At 43.3% G+C, this 17,629-nt stretch overlaps 1 protein-coding gene across 1 annotated transcript in view; it reads right to left on the bottom strand.

The window, feature by feature from the left end:
- LOC142499723 (NADP-dependent alcohol dehydrogenase-like) overlaps positions 1 to 17,629 on the bottom strand; it is an 89,297-nt gene that overhangs the window by 20,126 nt on the left and 51,542 nt on the right. The window contains exons 3-5 of the mRNA XM_075609529.1: positions 16,198 to 16,339; positions 14,760 to 14,847; positions 4,329 to 4,545 (exon numbers count right to left, since the gene is read on the bottom strand). Of these exons, the coding sequence (XP_075465644.1) occupies positions 4,329 to 4,545; positions 14,760 to 14,847; positions 16,198 to 16,339 (447 nt within the window). The remainder of the gene's footprint in view (positions 1 to 4,328; positions 4,546 to 14,759; positions 14,848 to 16,197; positions 16,340 to 17,629) is intronic.

Genomic DNA, 17,629 nt, shown 5'->3' with positions numbered 1-17,629 from the left:
GTGGCTCTTTATTTGAATTGACTGCTTGCCAACATTGGGCATGGTTTCTGCATTATGAGAGCTGCTGTAACATGACTACATCTGTACATAGGGGCATATTGATTCAAATACTTTGTCTTTTCTTTTGAACATTACTATCACATTGGAGTCCCTGAAACTCAATTTCAAAGCAAAAAAGCAACATATTTCTCAGATTTATGTCCTTTAAATCGATCACATACAGTACTTACCAGATATAGGCTAATTTGAAGGTGTGCCATATCGACTACATTCCCTGAAGTACACAATCACCTTTCACTATCTGTGTGTTTGAAATCACCTCTCTTTCTGACATGTACATTATAAATTCCAAACAATTACAAATTACATGCTTTGGGTAATTTTATACATTGTATCTATCACAAGTATAAAAGCCAGCACTATAACTCTGGGCCTAAGAAAATGGCGCCATTGCCCTCAAAAAAGGGATTGATGACAGTTATGCATGTGTTTCTATCACATATTTTTATGACATTATTTTGCAATTAAGTGGCTTGTATTATTTCTACTTTGTTTTATACTTTAGATACTGTAATTTAGCTCAGTTTAGAATAAGTTGCAATTAAGCTTTGGAGCCTATTTATCTTCTGGTTGTAAAACTAGAACAAAATTGGTGCCACTAAAAAGACAGCAGTAAATTTGTTAAAGAAATGACATCCAATTGAAAGCATTAGAGAAGTTTTCCTTTGATGAATCTTGTGCAGTTATTTTTTTACTCCAGGATTGCCCCAGTTACGCATCCGGGAGTCTGACCCGTGTTATGTTTAGTTCCAGTGGCCAACTGAATCCAGAGATAGTTACTGGTGTTACCCATGACATTAATGGGCCTCTCTGGAGTGGTGATAACAATTCAGGTGCAGAGCAAGCATGGAGAATCTCCAGAACCAGCTCCAGATGGTGAGTATTTCGCATCCCTGTTGTTGAGCTATGGAGGAGATTGTCCAGTTGGAATCTTCATCCCCTGATTGTGACCGGAGATAGGATTTGTGGATTCCATGTGGAAGACAGTTGAGAAAGGGAATTGTTTGTACCCATGTTTCTGGAGCCTGTGAGCTCAAAAGTCTATTAATCGATGCATAGTTTGTGAGTGCATTGATTTAATCTTTTCATTTACGTAAAGTATTTGACAGAATTACACTAAATTGCCATTTCATCTTTTTCATGTGTAAATTTCCTGGAGGAATATCCTGACCCTTCTATACATCATCACATGAACATCTGTTGCCCATTCTGATTCACTAATGCTGAAAAGGGCCGGGAATGTGTGAGTGCCTCTGACACTGGTTTACTGGTTTCTCTAATATTGTGAGTATACTGTGTTGCACTATATTGTGTTATTTCCTTCCCCCCGCCCCACCCCCTATACCATTTGAGAGGAGTGCTCCTATTCTGTTCTAATATATGATGTATTTATCTGTGTTAATGTTTCCTCCAGGAAATTAAAAATGATCGCCAAATCTTACAGGTCCTGTGGGCTAATATTAAGTCACAACATAATCCATTGTTGTTCCCTATTGGGGGGCCATTTAAATGTCCAGGAAAAATACAGATAAGTGGTAAGTAATTCTGTAATTTGGGTGTCACTGAATCAAATATGAATGCTGTTTAGCGCTGAATACTGTAAATAAATAAATAATAATAATAATAAATTAATACAATATATATGTGTAACACACTCCCCTCCCCACTCTGGAGGATGTTGCTGTGTTACATGTGTTGTTGTGCTGGGAAACCTGCAAGGGCCCAGGAGATGCTGAGTAGTCTGCGTTGTAGTGGAAACCAGGACAGGCTTTTGATGAGTTCACAGTTTATTGTTGCAGACACTGTAGATGTTCTTACACAGCAGATGCATGATGGTCAGAGGATCCCTGGCCTCTGGATGGTGCTGGCTCTCTGTTAATGGAGACCTCTTGATCTTTCCTGGCCAGCCAGCCCATGAGCGACTGACTGGCCTGTCCCTCTCCCAGCCGGGAGGAGACCGGCCACACACCTCCACTCCCTAGCAGGGTTGGATGAGCACTGCTACAATTTGGCACTTCCTCCCTGAGCTCCAGAAGGGGAGGGCTCAAGGTCTGTACCCTGATAGGCTGTACACTGACCCCGAGTCACCACCACTTCTGTCACCACTCAGAGTAGCAGGAGGGGGGTCGAATGCCCACAGGATTGCCTGTCAAGCCTGTAGCTACAAAGGACTTACGTGACAGGAGGCAGAGAGGCAATCTGGACCAGCCATGTTACATATACATATACATATATATATATATACATATGTATATGTGTGTGTGTGTGTGTGTGTGTGTGTGTTATAAAGGCAGGATTGCTGCTTTAAACTGTCTACTATTTAATCTGCAATGTTTTATTATTGCCCTGTTATAAACAGAATTGGTCCACAATAAACTCTATCAAAGCCAATGAGATTTGAAAATGTTAAATATTAGTGTATTCTGCACACGTTTCATGTTGTATTCACGTCATAAAACTATCAAAACAGTTATAGATGTAGTGCAAGATTTATTTACTTTATTTATGCTTCTTAATGTTGTATTTTAAATGGATAATAGTAATTTGGGCCATTATTGTACTGTGTGTGTTAGGGGGCGGGTGGGGGGTGGAGTATTTATTTAAAATAAATCCCCGCGGGGATCACCCGGGGACACCCGCCTTCCTTGTATGAATGGTGTGCCTGAAAAATGTAAACAATGCTTTTTTGACAGTCTTCATTTCTTTTGCGCCAGCCTATAGCTGGCACGAAAATCTGGCGTGCTTTTAAAGCAAGATCGAGTTATCACTGTTTAGTGAATCACACTGACTGGCAAAAAACGGCGCGTTTGCCGCTTTTTGCCTGATCGGACGTGTTTTTTTCACAGGGCAGAAAAATGCCTTTTAAGGCCGATAAAGCGCTGTTATCACTGCTTAGTGAATCACGCAACAGGCTGTATCGGCCTTAAAAGCCACTTCTCGCTCTTTAAAGCAGTTATCACAGGTTAGTGCATCGCCCTCTAAGTATGTAAATATTCGATAGAAAATTCCTAAAGATTGTTGTAATCTACAGATACAATCTAATAACTGCCAGGAGATGGGGAGGATTGGAGACACGTGCTAACTCCCACTCTGATCCATATACAGAATCTTTTCAGTACAAACTATATGCACTTTTTTTACACCTTCATAAAGCTCTCAAACATGGAGCTTTATTGATTATCAGTTGTTTTTAACATACATCTATCTACACATTAAATATCGTCGTGAGCATGGTGCTGCAACTTGTGTCTTGGATGGCAATGATCTATAAAAGATCAAATATCAAAGAGTCCATGTAAGCAATTGTGGCAATAATAACATGGATAATTTGTAATCATCTATAATCGGAGTGTATAACTCATGGATTCACAATTTTCTTTAGTTAAATGCCCCAATATCGATATCTATATTAAGTCCATTTGGAACTAAAGTCGTCCGCGTATAAATCCAGAATGTCTCTTTCTGGCATAATCTCAAAAGTCTACCACCTCCTCTCCAACTAGCAGGTACAACCTCAATTCCTCTGTAAATTAGTCCTGTTGGATTACCTGCATGCACTAAACTGAAATGTCTCGACACATTGAGCGTGATAAGTTTCTTCTTAATGTTGCTCATGTGCTCCAGTATGCGGACCCTCAATAGACTTGAGGTACGTCCCACATACTGGAGTCCACATGGGCATTCCAATAGATATACAACAAATGTTGTTCTGTAATTAATAAGTGCTTAATATTAAAGCCCTCTCCTGTGGCATGGGACAAAAAATGTCCTCCTTGTTGTGCCTTTTGAACTGTGGTACCGCACATGAGCCTGGATAGGACCAACGGCATTAAAAGACTGAGTTATCTACAGAGAATCAGATAGAAAGCTTGGAAAGGAACAACCCAAAGAAACCAGATTCAACCCTTTTATTTACACATGGCCGTGTGAGTATTATCAATAGTATCATTATATCGCTATCACTGCAGCTACACTACCATCTGTGATATCTTGTTGGATATCCTGTCTATTTATCATAAGTATATTTTGTGTTTATATATCATCTGTTGTATGATCTGACCCTGTGCTCCTCTACTCTTTCTATCTATACAGTTTTTTTTTATATGTTATAACTTTCTATATTTATATAATACAATGTAGAATGTAAAGGATATTTTGCTAAGAGATCTATGTGCATAATTTGGGAAATACGAATTACAGAATATTAATTTTTCTTATGGTTTGATATATCATAGATTTTCAAATTGTGAGATTATCGTATTAATTACCTTGGCAGTATTAATAGCAGCACCATATCCAGTTGAAAATCCACAGCCAATAAGGCAGACTTCAATAGGGGCATCAGCATTAATTTTGGTGACACACATTTCAGTTACGACAGTGTATTCCGTAAAAGTGCTGGTGCTTAGAAAGTTGTGGATCTTCTTGCCTCTACAAGTAAACCTGCTGGTGTTGTCATCCATAAGCCCCGTTTTGTTAATAAAACTGTTAGACAAACATATTATAAAACAGATTAGTGCATGTAGAAACAGAAAATCCGTCTCTAAAGGACACACTTACAGCTACAAGTGCCTAATCCATTATAATGTAGAGTGTGAAAAGGAGCATAAATGGAGTTTAACATGCCTAATACGGAGGTATATGTAAGGGTGGAATCGGGTGCAGACCCGCACTACCTGACGGTGAAGCCAGTGGAGAGAGGATGATCTACGGCAAATCAGCTGTGGCTGCAATAAACACCCTGGGGGTCATGCACTAAGCTCCGTTAAGTCGTTTCAAACAAAGTGCTCTTAGAACGTTATATTGCGCTGAACACGATGAACTAAGCCACACAAACAGGCACTTTGCGTTCATAAACAGACTTTTTTCAAGAAATATTTCTAAGTCCAACTTTGCTTGTTCGTTACCCTGTTTGCGTTAAATACTGCACTTAAGCGGGATGCACTAAGCTACGTAACCTTAGCGTACACGAAAGTTGCGTTCAACAGAACACGTCAGCTCAAGGTAGAAGCAAAAAAAGCTGGACTTTGAAAAATGTCTTGCTTTACATTTTTGCATGCGCAACACCCATACAACAGGCTGGCGGGTGTCCCCGGCTGACCCCGCGGGGGTCCCCGAGGGAGGCGGGGGTCGCGCGGGTGTCCCCGGCTGACCCCGCGGCCGTCCCGGGGTACCGCGGGCCTGCGGTACCAATGTTGTGCCTACAAAAATACTAAACATTATTTCTAACTAAATACACCCCTCTAACACATACAGTACAATAATGTGCAAAATAACTATTATCCAGATATGGATAATAGAGTATTTGCCCATTATTATTAAACACTGCATTAGCATACCTAAATAAAGTCAATAAAAACAGTAGCCAGCTAATCCAATGAATTAAAGCAGTAACAACATCAACAATGAGTTAATTAAACCATTAACCAATGAAACCAATTAATTCCTAAACCAACTCAAAATGAATAGTAACACTAACCAATCAAACCAATGAATTACTAGGGCGGAGGGGTGGGTGGGTGGGGGGGGGGGGGGGGTTCGTGTATTGATGTTTGTTAAATCTTTTTTTAATATACATGTGTTTCATAGTGTAGATGTGCAGAGGGTCTCCGGAGCTGAACCACATTGGTTTCAGGTCCGAGGACCCCCTACTTCAGGAGATACAGGCCCCGTTATTGGGTGCCGGTATCCCATGCACTTTCAAGCGTCCGCGTCACGTGACCGGGACATTGAAATTCTGTAGGGGATACCGGCACCCCATAACGGGGCCTGTATCTCCTGTAGTAGGGGGTCCTCGGACCTGAAACCAATGCTGTTCAGCTCCTGAGACCCCCTGCTCATGTACACTATAATTCAAATGTATTTATTTAGTGTATGATCGCCTGTAACAGCCTTGCATGGAGATGGCAAATCTCCATGCAAATGTTACATGCGGCTTATTTTTCTTTCAGCTAGCGTACGTGAAGTTTAAGAACGCTAGCTGTGGGTGTTTTGAGCACGTACGTTAAAAAATGGGCTCAAGGCCTTAGTAAATCGCGTCCCTGACCTCACTTTTTAACGGACGTGCTTTTTTTGAACATCAGAAAGCAAACCCATTGAGCTTAGTGCACAGCCCCCCCTGTTCCAACCAAATGTCCGGTATGGAGTACACCATGTACTCACAATAGATTACCGCTCCCCTTGCCTCCTTGCTTTGCGGTGCACCTGTAGTAGGTGTTCAGCTTCTCTCCATGGCGTCTCTCCGATCGGCAAAACGAAGCACAAATAGGATGCTCAGAAGACAAGCCGCCCCTGATAGAAACTGAACTAACCAGCGAAAAAGTGATGAAAAAACTTTTAAACTACATATAACGGATACTGATCTACAGACAAAAAAGAGACCTCATCCCACGCATTTCAAGCAACAACTGCTCTTCTCAATGAGTATGGTAACAGAGGGGGGAGGGTACTATTTAAACCTCTCCTCCAATAATTCTAATCAGTGTCAAACACCTGAAAAACTTAATACATAACAAAGAAAATACTTAATTTGACATAATGGGTGACATAAGATGTTAAGGAATCGTAATAAAAATGATAATAATTGTTATGACTGGTGGATGGGGTGGCACTGACTGAAAAATATCTTGTAAAACGTTTATACGGTATAGGTATGATCAAAAACCTCATTGAGGGGTGACAAGCACCATTCATGAAGTTAATGCTGTCCACGTAATATAGTCAGAAACCATTAGACCACCCAGTCACCACCTGTCAAACCTGCAGCAGTTATACCACCAATCTCCAAAATTAGTGTGATATTGCTGCAATATGAAATAATATAAATGGCTGATATAAACATGAATAGAGATAGTAAATTCACACCAGGAGTTAATGCAAAGAGTAAACATAAGGTATCAATGGATATCAAATCCTAGATAATCAAAAACTCGAATAAATCTTTCAGTGTACAGAACAGATATTAAGCTATAACAAATCTACTGATGGATGATACACATTAAACAAATGCATACAGTAGACCAGACATTCCTGTCTCCCTAATTTCCTTCCCCTCCCCTTTCCCCTCTGCCCCCTCCCACCTCCCCTACCCCTTCCCCTACCCCCTTCTGGTTTTGGTTGGACATTTACATGTTAAGTATATGAGTTGCATCTCTTTGGGCCAAATAGACCAAATTGATATTTAAATTTTTATAAACTCATAAATGCCTGGTCTACTGTATGCATTTGTATAATTTATATCATCCATCAGTAGATTTGTTTTAGCTTAATATCTGTTCTGTACACGGAAAGATTTATTCAGGTTTTTGACTATCTAGGATTTGATATGCATTGATACCTTATGTTAACTCTTAAATGCCTGGTCTACTGTATGCATTTGTATAATTTATATCATCCATCAGTAGATTTGTTTTAGCTTAATATCTGTTCTGTACACGGAAAGATTTATTCAGGTTTTTGACTATCTAGGATTTGATATCCATTGCTACCTTATGTTAACTCTTTGCAGTACCTCCTGGTGTTCATTTATTCTGAAGCCAGGGTCACGTGTGATGTGTGAATTGCCCCAGATAGCATTAACTCAGCTCCCTTTCCAAATCACTCCAAGTCCTAAAATATTTCCTTCACTTTATTGGAAAAGCAGCAGTAAATACATGCACTTGTGGATGGTGTGCAGTAGTGATTTGTAGTTAGAAACAGGTACACTGGCGACACACTTTATTCGAGCTCGGCTAGTCCCACGAATTCGGGTATACTCGGGTGTATTGAGATTTGTGACTGTTTTCTGCCCGAGTGCATTGCGTTTTTTTCCAGGCAGGGATTGAAGCATTTTATTCCCGCTGGCTGCAATACTGCACAGTATATATATATATACTGCATTACAATTCATGAATTTATGCCATCTGGTAGACACGCGAAGCATTGCAACCTATTAAATCCTAATCATTATCATTTAACAGATCAGCCGCCCGTCAGCCAGGCATGAACCATGGCTGGGAAGGCAAACGCAACGGGGCTTGTCAGAGGTGAGGAGCGGCGCATTCCAGGTATCTGCCAGGTACATACTGGGTATTTGCTCGAATAAAGTGTGTCGCAGCAGTAGAAAGAGATGGCCTTGCCATAGGAGAGTAACAGAGATGGGTGCTGTACTCACTGTCTGCAGGGTGGAAAAGGAAGTGAGGAGCAATGTGGGTAAAAGGAATAGTCGGGACAGACTATCTGTGAACAAAACAGGGGGGAGGGCAGACTAGCCCATTCTGGTAAGGATCTCAGAGGCTGCAGTAGCAACTCACTGATTACATGCCCAGAGGCAAGAAATGCAACATTGTTACATATCACCCAGGCACAGTGTGTGTGTGCAAACTCCATGCAGCTGAAATAAGAACTGACAGGCAGAAGCTGCAAAGGAAAGAGGGGGGTGAAACAGGGATGTGATTCTTGTTCCATGACACTCCCCGTCTGGTATCTGGAGATACCACTATATTCTAGGTGTATGTGGAACATATGTGCAATATAACAACATAACAATGCAAAGATGATATCCACATAACGATGGGATACTGGCCGGTACCCCCAGCTAGAAGTCCTTCGCCATCTTGGTAAGGGAAGTAGGTGGATGCACAGCTCTAGGTTAACTTGATGCACCACAATGTCTTTGTGTAAAGGTCTCTTGCACTGTTTTCTTTCTACTTTTGAGAGAACAGTCCCTTTGACTCTGTAGTTTTCTCTACAGAGTGCATCACCTCGTGGATGTGCCAGTCGTGGTAGTTTGTCACCCTATCACCTGGCGTTTGGTGGAAGGAGATGGCCTTTGGCTCCTTGCAGAAGCGGATCAACGCCCCTGGAATACCGGTTATCAAGTCTGGTCCAGTGAGTAGTGCCCCGTTTAGAGAGGCTTCCTGGTGCTGAGCATTGGAGCTGAACATTACCCAGATCTGGCTGGGTTTCTGACGGTGGTGAACACCAGATGATGGGAGGTGCCGGCATTTTTACCTTCCTTCAGTGAAGGCGCTGGCTCTGCGTGTCCGCTAAGAAATCTCTTCCACGTGAAGACCACAATTTGATTCTTGGTCTCCGGCTCCCTTTGTGGGTTGCGGCAGAGCGAAGTGAGCCTAGAGATGGCAGGTTCTCTATTGTTCGGGAGGTGTCCTTTTGATGAATGGAATTGTAGTGGAGTCACCCAACTGCCTGGTCCGTCTTTGGAGAGCTCCTTGACTGTTAACCTCGGGAATCCTCTATCTTCCCTCGATGGTGTTTGCTTGTCGTCGTCCCTTGTTGTCTGGAACGCTGTGCACCGTAGGTCATCGGTGCATTCCTCTTGCACGAGAACATCTCCCCGTAGTTTGGTGAAACGCTTTTGTGTCTCTTTGTTAACTGCCATCAGGAGGTTATTTTCTCCCGGGACGTAACGAAGAACAGTCTCTTTTGCCCTAGTAAATCCCTTTATGAAATGTCTCTGTGACTGTCTCTTTTTAGACGTGTGAGAGGACAGTTTTTTTGACACTGTGGCTTCACCTGTAGGTCGCAATCTTTTGCGGCTATGCCAGCCGTGACAGCTGGCTGCTTTGTCGCTTGATACTCTGTGGAGAGGAACAACTGTACGTCTTAGCCGTGCCATTGCTCGCGGGAGGAGCGTCCGATTGTTTATTGTCTTTTGGACGATCCCTTTGTCGGTCACCTTTGGGAGGTTACTTTCTTCCTTCAGTGGAGTCGACTCATCATCCTTGGTTGTCTGAACCACTAAGCATCCTAGGCCATTGTCACATCCCCCTGATGTGAGGATGTTTTTGTTGATCTCAGGGGTATGACCTTGTCTCTTCTCTTCACTTGGCCCTCCTGTCACTTGGAGAAGGCCAAGACACGGTTCAGAGAGGGATGTGTGTCCACATTCTGTTATCACAGTTCTGCGGGCGTCAACATAGTCTTGTCCTTGCCCTTTGTCAGTGCATGCGCTGCCCACTATCACCCATCCTAGGTCAAGTCTTTGGGCGTATGGTGCGTTGTGGGGCCCGTTATGCTGTTTACAGACTTTATGTACCCTCATGATGTCCCTACCGAGCAGCAGCAAGATCTTGGCGCCTTTTTCTACCGGCAGGATGTAGTTGGCTATTCCTCTGAGGTGCGGGTAATGGTGTGCCACGTCTGGTGTGGGAATCTCGTCCCTGTTTGTGGCCATGTGGTTGCACTCGATGAGTGTGGGGGGAGCTATCTTCACTCTGTTATCCACTGAACATATGACGTAACCGCTTGCTCTTCTCCCTGTTGACTCAGTTGACCCTGCACAGGTTCTGAGTGTGTAGGGTGAGTCATTGTCTTGTAAGTTGAACAAGTTGAAGAACTCCGTCTTCGCCAATGATCTGTTGCTTTGGTCGTCGAGGATTGCATACATCCGAATAGCCTTCTCAGGTTGTCCCTGGGGGTGCACTTCGACAAGGCATATTTTGGAGCAGGACATTTTGTCGCTTTCTTTTCCGCAAACCTCGGTGATGTTGGCTCTCCTTCTCCTTCCTCCCCGCCATGCTCCGCTACGGAGGATGGGTTGTTGAGTTGGTGGAGTGTCAGCTCCTCTGGATGTCACTTTTGCACACTGTACATTTGATATCTTCTTTACAGTCTTTGGCTAGGTGAGTCGTGGAACCGCAGCACCTGAAGCAAACTCTGAATTCTCCAAGAAACCTCTTGCGTTCCTCTAGGGACTTCATCCTGAACCCAAAGCACTTGTTAAGTGGGTGTGGCTTCTTGTGTATGGGACATTCCCTGTTTGGGTCCCTTGGTTCCTCGTCTCCGGCGACCGACTGATCGGGAGTAGTTTGGGTCGTGGGAGGCACGTCCGTCCTGTGGACCGAGATGGGTGTTTGGGTGTTACCGTATCTCGCCACTGGTCTCTCATTCCTCAGGCTGCTTGAACTGTGTGTGGTTTGCGTACCCAAGATGAAACTGGGATTGTTCCTTGTCCTTGCCGCTTCGCGGATGAAGCTCAAGAAGAATGGGAATGGGGGGAAGGCGACTTGCTTCTCCCTTTTGTATTTGGAGCCTTGTGAAATCCACCTTTCTTAGAGGTTGAAGGGTAGCTTCTCCAGGACGGGTCTCACTCCATGAGCTGAGTCTAGGACGTTGAGACCTGTTAAGGAATGGTCTTTTCTTGCGACCTCCAGCTCTTGCAGCAGGTCTCCGAGCTCTCGTAGCTTCGAGTAGTCTCTAGTTCTGATCTTGGGAAAGCTGTCGATTCTTTTGAAGAGTGAATCCTTAACTGCTTCTGGGCTACCGTAGCACTCTTCTAGCCTTTCCCACACTAGGTCAAGGCCTACTTGGGGGTGGTTCGCGTTTGCCGTCCGAAGCCTCCTCGCATGCTCCCTGGATTAGTTTCCCAGCCATATGGATAGCAGGTTGAGCTCTTCCCTTGCTGAGAAGTCCAAGCTGTTGATTGCGTCCATGAACGTGAACTTCCACGTCCGGTAGTTCTCAGGGCGGTTGTCAAAGCTGATGAGTCCTGTTTGCACCAGCTCACGCCGGATCATGTACTTGGCTATGTCTGTCAGGCCTGAGGCATCGGCGTGTTGGTCCCGTTCTGAGGTAGTTTCTGGGAGGGTCCGTGCGGTTGCCTCTTCCTTGGCGTGAACGCGTGGTGACTGCTGGTCAGTGTGAGGGGCTGTGTTCTCCCGTGTGGATGTACCTGGATAGCGAACCTGTTGTTGTGCATCCGTGTGCGTGCTGGCATGTGGATCACTGTTGTGGCTGTAGCTATCCCAGGAAGCATGTACCACTGAAGGAACTGCGTCTTCTCCTCGTGGACCTAGCAAGTTTTTGGTGTCTGTGGAGTCACTCCCTCCGTGTTGAGATGGTGTGCTGCTATTTACACTGAAGAGGCTCCTTACGTGGTCTTCAGTGCGTTGGATTGGATCGGCTGAGGCTATCCGTCTGTACGGTTGCTCCCCGCCGTCCTGTTGCGCGGCTGCTTCTATGACTTCAGCTTGGGCTATGGTGGCGGCGGCTTCCTTCTCTTGATTAAGTGCCTCTAGTTCCGCATCAAATTCGGCTTTCCTACGCGTAGTGGCTGCGGCAGTAGCGGCGGTAGCGGCGGCGGCATTAGCGGCGGCTGTCTGCTCCTCCTCTTCTATGCGCGCTCTTCCTGCTTTTACGGCTGCCTCTCTCCGACTATATTCGACCCTGGCACGTGCGGCCTCTGCGGCGGCTAGCGCCTTGATAGCGTTTGTGCTTGCGCTGGATGCGTTAGATTGCGCTGATCTTGCTGAATGCCTGGATGTGCATGAGTGCTGCGATGCGGTTTCCAGGAGGAGTTCTTTTCTCTCGCTTTGGGCGTCTGCGATGGCGGTTCACACGCGGCTGTCACATGTCATGTCAATATTGTGCTGTAAGTCCCTTTCTTGCAGGCTTTCTCCGGTGTTAGCCCTGGCCAGGTAAGTGACGTATGCCTCTGACAGCCCTTGGTAGCATGAGTGGTCTATCTTTAATTGAGTTATTGCCTGCTCGAACTGTTGTACAGATTTGCCGGCGCCGGCGACATTGCGTATCCCAAGTGTGGTAGTGTCGCAGGCCAACTCTAATTTAGCGCGGTGCGCTTCAATGTCAGTCTCATATTTTTCGCGGGCCTTTTGTGTCAGTGTGACTGTCCGTTTAGGCCTTGTGTCCGCCTGCGCCTGTTGCAGTTGCGCAGCGGTCTCTGTGTCTGAGTGATCACTCTCCTGCGTAATATCTGGTGAGGCTCTGAGTTCTGCCATGCTGTAGGTGTGTGTAGGTCTTTTGCCAGTGCGTGTGGCGTGCGGTCTTTTACCTGTGTCAGCGATGGGCGACTGTCTCAGATGATGCCGAGCGGTGTCCTGCAGCGTTCAGCGTAAGGGTAGCTGTACTCACAGGTATCCGGTGGCTCTGACCCGTGTCCTGGCGGGTGTCCGGTAGCATGGCCCTTGATGGGGACGTGCGCAGGTAGGTGAGATGGTGGCTCCTCACTATGGAGCTGTGCAGAGGGTGGACTCAAAAAGACAGAGAAGGCAATCAAGGCTCTGTGTGTAAGATGCACTGTCTGTCTGCAAAGCTGCTGCCTTGTGTGCAAGGTTGTTTGCTGTGTGCTGGCTGTGTGCAGGCTTTTGCTGTAGAAGGTCTGTGCTCTTATTAGCAATGTAAAGCTGCTCGCTTGTCTTTGCATAAAGCTGTAGTTGTTTGCTGTATAGAGGCTGGTGGCTCTGTGTAGCAATGTGGAGCAGTATGTTTGTACAGTGGTGGTGAGAGACTGCTGTTATTTGCTGTGTAAGCTTCTTGCTTGTTTCTAAAGCATAAAGACTGTCGGTAGCAGCTCCTCTGTGTGTGTCCCCAAAGTCCTCTTTCTACTATTCTGAAGCCAGGGTCACGTGTGATGTGTGAATTGCCCCAGATAGCATTAACTCAGCTCCCTTTCCAAATCACTCCAAGTCCTATAATATTTCCTTCACTTTATTGGAAAAGCAGTAGTAAATACAGGCACTTGTGGATGGTGTGTAGTAGTGATTTGTAGTTAGAAACAGGTAGAAAGAGATGGCCTTGCCATAGGAGAGTAACAGAGATGGGTGTTGTACTCACTGTCTGCAGGGTGGAAAAGGAAGTGAGGAGCAATGTGGGTAAAAGGAATAGTATTGGGACAGACTATCTGTGAACAAAACAGGGGGGAGGGCAGACTAGCCCATTCTGGTAAGGATCTCAGAGGCTGCAGTAGCAACTCACTGATTACATGCCCAGAGGCAAGAAATGCAACATTGTTACATATCACCCAGGCACAGTGTGTGTGTGCAAACTCCATGCAGCTGAAATAAGAACTGGCAGGCAGAAGCTGCAAAGGAAAGATGGGGGTGAAACAGGGATGTGATTCTTGTTCCATGACATCATTTATTATCTCTGTTCATGTTTATATCAGCCATTTATATTATTTCATATTGCAGCAATATCACACTAATTTTGGAGATTGGTGGTATAACTGCTGCAGGTTTGACAGGTGGTGACTGGGTGGTCTAATGGTTTCTGACTATATTACGTGGACAGCATTAACTTCATGAATGGTGCTTGTCACCCCTCAATTAGGTTTTTGATCATACCTATACCGTATAAACGTTTAACAATATATTTTTCAGTCAGTGTCATTATTCACCCCATCCACCAGTCATAACAATTATTATTATTACGATTCCTTAACATCTTATGTTACCCATTATGTCCAATTAAGTATTTTCTTTATTATGTATTAAGTTTTTGCAGGTGTTTGACACTGATTAAAATTATAGGAGGAGTGGTCTAAATAGTACCCCCCCCCCTCTATTACCATACTCCTTGAGAAAAAGCAGTTGTTGATTGAAACGCGTGGGAGGAGGTCACTTTTTTGTCTGTGGATTAGTATCCGTTTTATGTAGTTTAATAAAAGTTTTTTTAGCACTTTTTTGCTGGTGAGTTCAGTTTCTATCAGGGGCAGCTGGTCTTCTGATCATCCTATTTTTGCTTCAGATTAGTGCATGGTTTGCTTTGAATGTTCTACAGATTCTAGTCCAACAGTGCAGAACTGCAAAATATGACTTAAAATTGACAGTAATTTGACAAATTAAGTTTTGCTCTAAGTGCTTACTTTTGGCCATGGTGCAGTTATCTTAAACAAAAGTTCTATTATAGTGAATATTTTATCATGCTAGTTATTTATGAAATTAAAACAATTGAAAACAAACTCATTTTTATGACACAGGTTACTCTTTTGACTCTGGCAACTTCTGCAATCTTCACATTGATGAATGAAAAGTGGGATGACTTTGTCACCTAAAGAAACAAAGATCGCGTTTTACAAAACCAAAAAACATTAACATTGCCACTCAAATAATTCTAATACAGTACTATGCCTAATAATGATCACATTCTGTTGCGTACATTTTGCATTTCATCTTTGATAAGTGATGAAAAAACTCAGCTACCTGAACATTGTTTCCTTAACTCTATTCTCAATTATTGCTTTCAAAATCACTTTATTTTGTATTCCATTTGCCGTTCCAAACAAACAAACAATGTTGAACAGATGCATCTTTGTGGTTTTACTCTAAGCTGCTCAGTACTGTATATTGGAAGAGCATTACAAAGTGTGGATTCTGGATTTATATTGTTTCAGCCCCCTTTACTGTATGATACAGTGAGTGTTCCCAGCACTCCAATAAAGAAATATGCCACAAATGTCTAATAAAAGAAAAATCAGTGTGTATTGAAAAAATTGTGGCACTAACAACGCAATAAAGTGCAACAGGTGGATCAGGATAAATGAAACACATTTCCAACAACTGAGATCAATACGTTTAAGAAACAACTTGAAGATCGCTTAGTCATGCAAAGCATGAAAATTGGCTTATTCCATTACAGGAGGATGCTCTGAATGCGCTGTTAGCTTCACATTAATTACTGGGATTGTGATTTCTTCTGTCTTAGTGCCTTGTCGGGGCGGGGGCAGGGGCGGGGGGGGGAGGGAGGGTGGGCGGGAAGAGTATAGGGTCTTTGATTGTGATTTGGTGACTCTTATGGTTGGCTGGCATCTGCTTGTTCTTAGCATTGGTTTTGGGGTGCTTTATAATGGATGGGGTGAAACCTTTATTAAAGGTTGCCAGTGAGTGCTAATGGGGCCACGTAGGCTCTCTTTGAGAGGGCCTAGGTGGCCACCAGTGAAAATCAATGTATTCATGTTTACAATTTTTTTTTAAGTTTAAAAGTTAATATGGAGCTTGATGTATCTAGGCCTTAGCACCATATTTACTATATTTACACCTTCCAGTTCCAAAAGACTCTTTACATCCCAATTTGGTGAATGGACCATATGGTGTCCTTTGGTGCTGGAAGCTGTCGGATGGAATAGCACCACTTAGCAAATAGGACCCTATTTGTGATATTCAATCTACCCTGTGGTGCTACAAGGTTCAGCCATTATTGCTTTGTAGTGCATCTGTCACCTACCTAGACATAATACACTTTAAGTGTGATATTTCTCAAATGTACTGCTTATGGCTGACTTTAGTAATCAGGCCTTTCAGTTTACCCACATGTCTATCCTGTATATTGTTCCTCAAAAGGACACATGCATAGAAACGTTACAATAATAAAATTACGTAACAATAATATTATTAGACTCACCTCGTTTTACCTGAGTCACTCCCTCACCAACACTTTCCACAATTCCTACAGCTTCATGACCCAAAATCACTGGAAAGTTAATATTGCTAAAGACTGTGTTATGTGCACAGTTGTCTGCACCACAGATACCAGAAGCCTCAATCTGTGTTAAAAAGGTAAAACAACATAAAATGTTAAAATCAAAAAGAAATAATACAATGGAAAAACTAAAAATGGGAAATATAAATACAGACCAACATACTGAGTATTATTCACAAAACCCCAGTAGCACTCACTTAACAATTGGCCATGATCCGTTCAAGTGAAGCATGCAAGCGCCAGAGTGGATTTCTTAATATGCGGGAGAGGCTGGGTGATGGAATAAGGCTTCTTACACACGTTTATACATAAAGAGAAAACAAACCACCCTAAGTCCAACCAATTAACAGGGTTGTAATCGTAAATTTTGGCGGTGGTACCAGTAAAATGAAAAAAAAGAAAAGCCTCACCTCGCACATTTCCAACACAAAACATCTCAACATAAATATTTTAAGCCAAAATGAATGTATTAAATATATATATATATATATTCAAAAATATTATATAAAATATGTCATTTAACCCTATAATAATTTATATATATTTATATATACAAAAAACAAAAGTGCCAGGGCCTAAAAAGATGTAAATAAATTGGTAACGTTACCGCCACATATAAAGAATGCAAATCATAAAAACATTGCATCGATACATCATACAATATTATTCCTCATACCTCATATGTTTATCCAAATTAAAGCTTAATCACACATACATTTAGAAGTTTGCAGACAGAGACATAGTAGCTTTACAAAGGTGAATAATGGTCGATAGAAGCACTAAAAGCAGCATGACCACAAACAGAGTATATGCTCATCCGCACCAATGTCGGTGCTGAAATTGTAAATGCTCACTCTCAGTTCCAAATGGCTGTGCCTGGTATAACAACCAGATGTTGTTAGATACAGAAGAAACGGAGTGTCTATGGTACAGTAGTCATATAGATAACCCTTACGGTGCTGATGTTGAACTCCAAGATAACCAGGCACAGTAGAGGGACTTATCTGGTGCCAGGGCTACCACTTCTGGGGGCCTCTTCTATTAACCTCAATGAGTTTTCTGCTATCTCACAAGGTTTGGCATGTTCTCGACAATGGTTTGTCAGTTGAGTTATCAAGGTTTTAAGAAAGAATCTGAAACCCTCTCAAACCATGTGGCAGGAAAATGCCTAAACCGCTCGGGACAGCAGCAACGAGATCTCAGCCTCACTCAAAATTCTCCCCCATATGATCTGGCTGTAAAGCTGCATAGAGAGCTGCACAGAGAGAGCCTCCTCTCCCTGCACATCTCTCACAAGCGATCAAAGTGTTTTTATTAAAATTTTAATACTAGTGTGCATGAGCAGGGGGTCTCT

The sequence above is a fragment of the Ascaphus truei genome, chromosome 1 (assembly GCF_040206685.1).
Source record: "Ascaphus truei isolate aAscTru1 chromosome 1, aAscTru1.hap1, whole genome shotgun sequence".
NCBI classification, from domain to species: domain Eukaryota; kingdom Metazoa; phylum Chordata; class Amphibia; order Anura; family Ascaphidae; genus Ascaphus; species Ascaphus truei.
The sequence above is the reverse complement of the archived record's forward strand: the minus strand, read 5'-3'. Positions and strand labels throughout refer to the sequence as shown.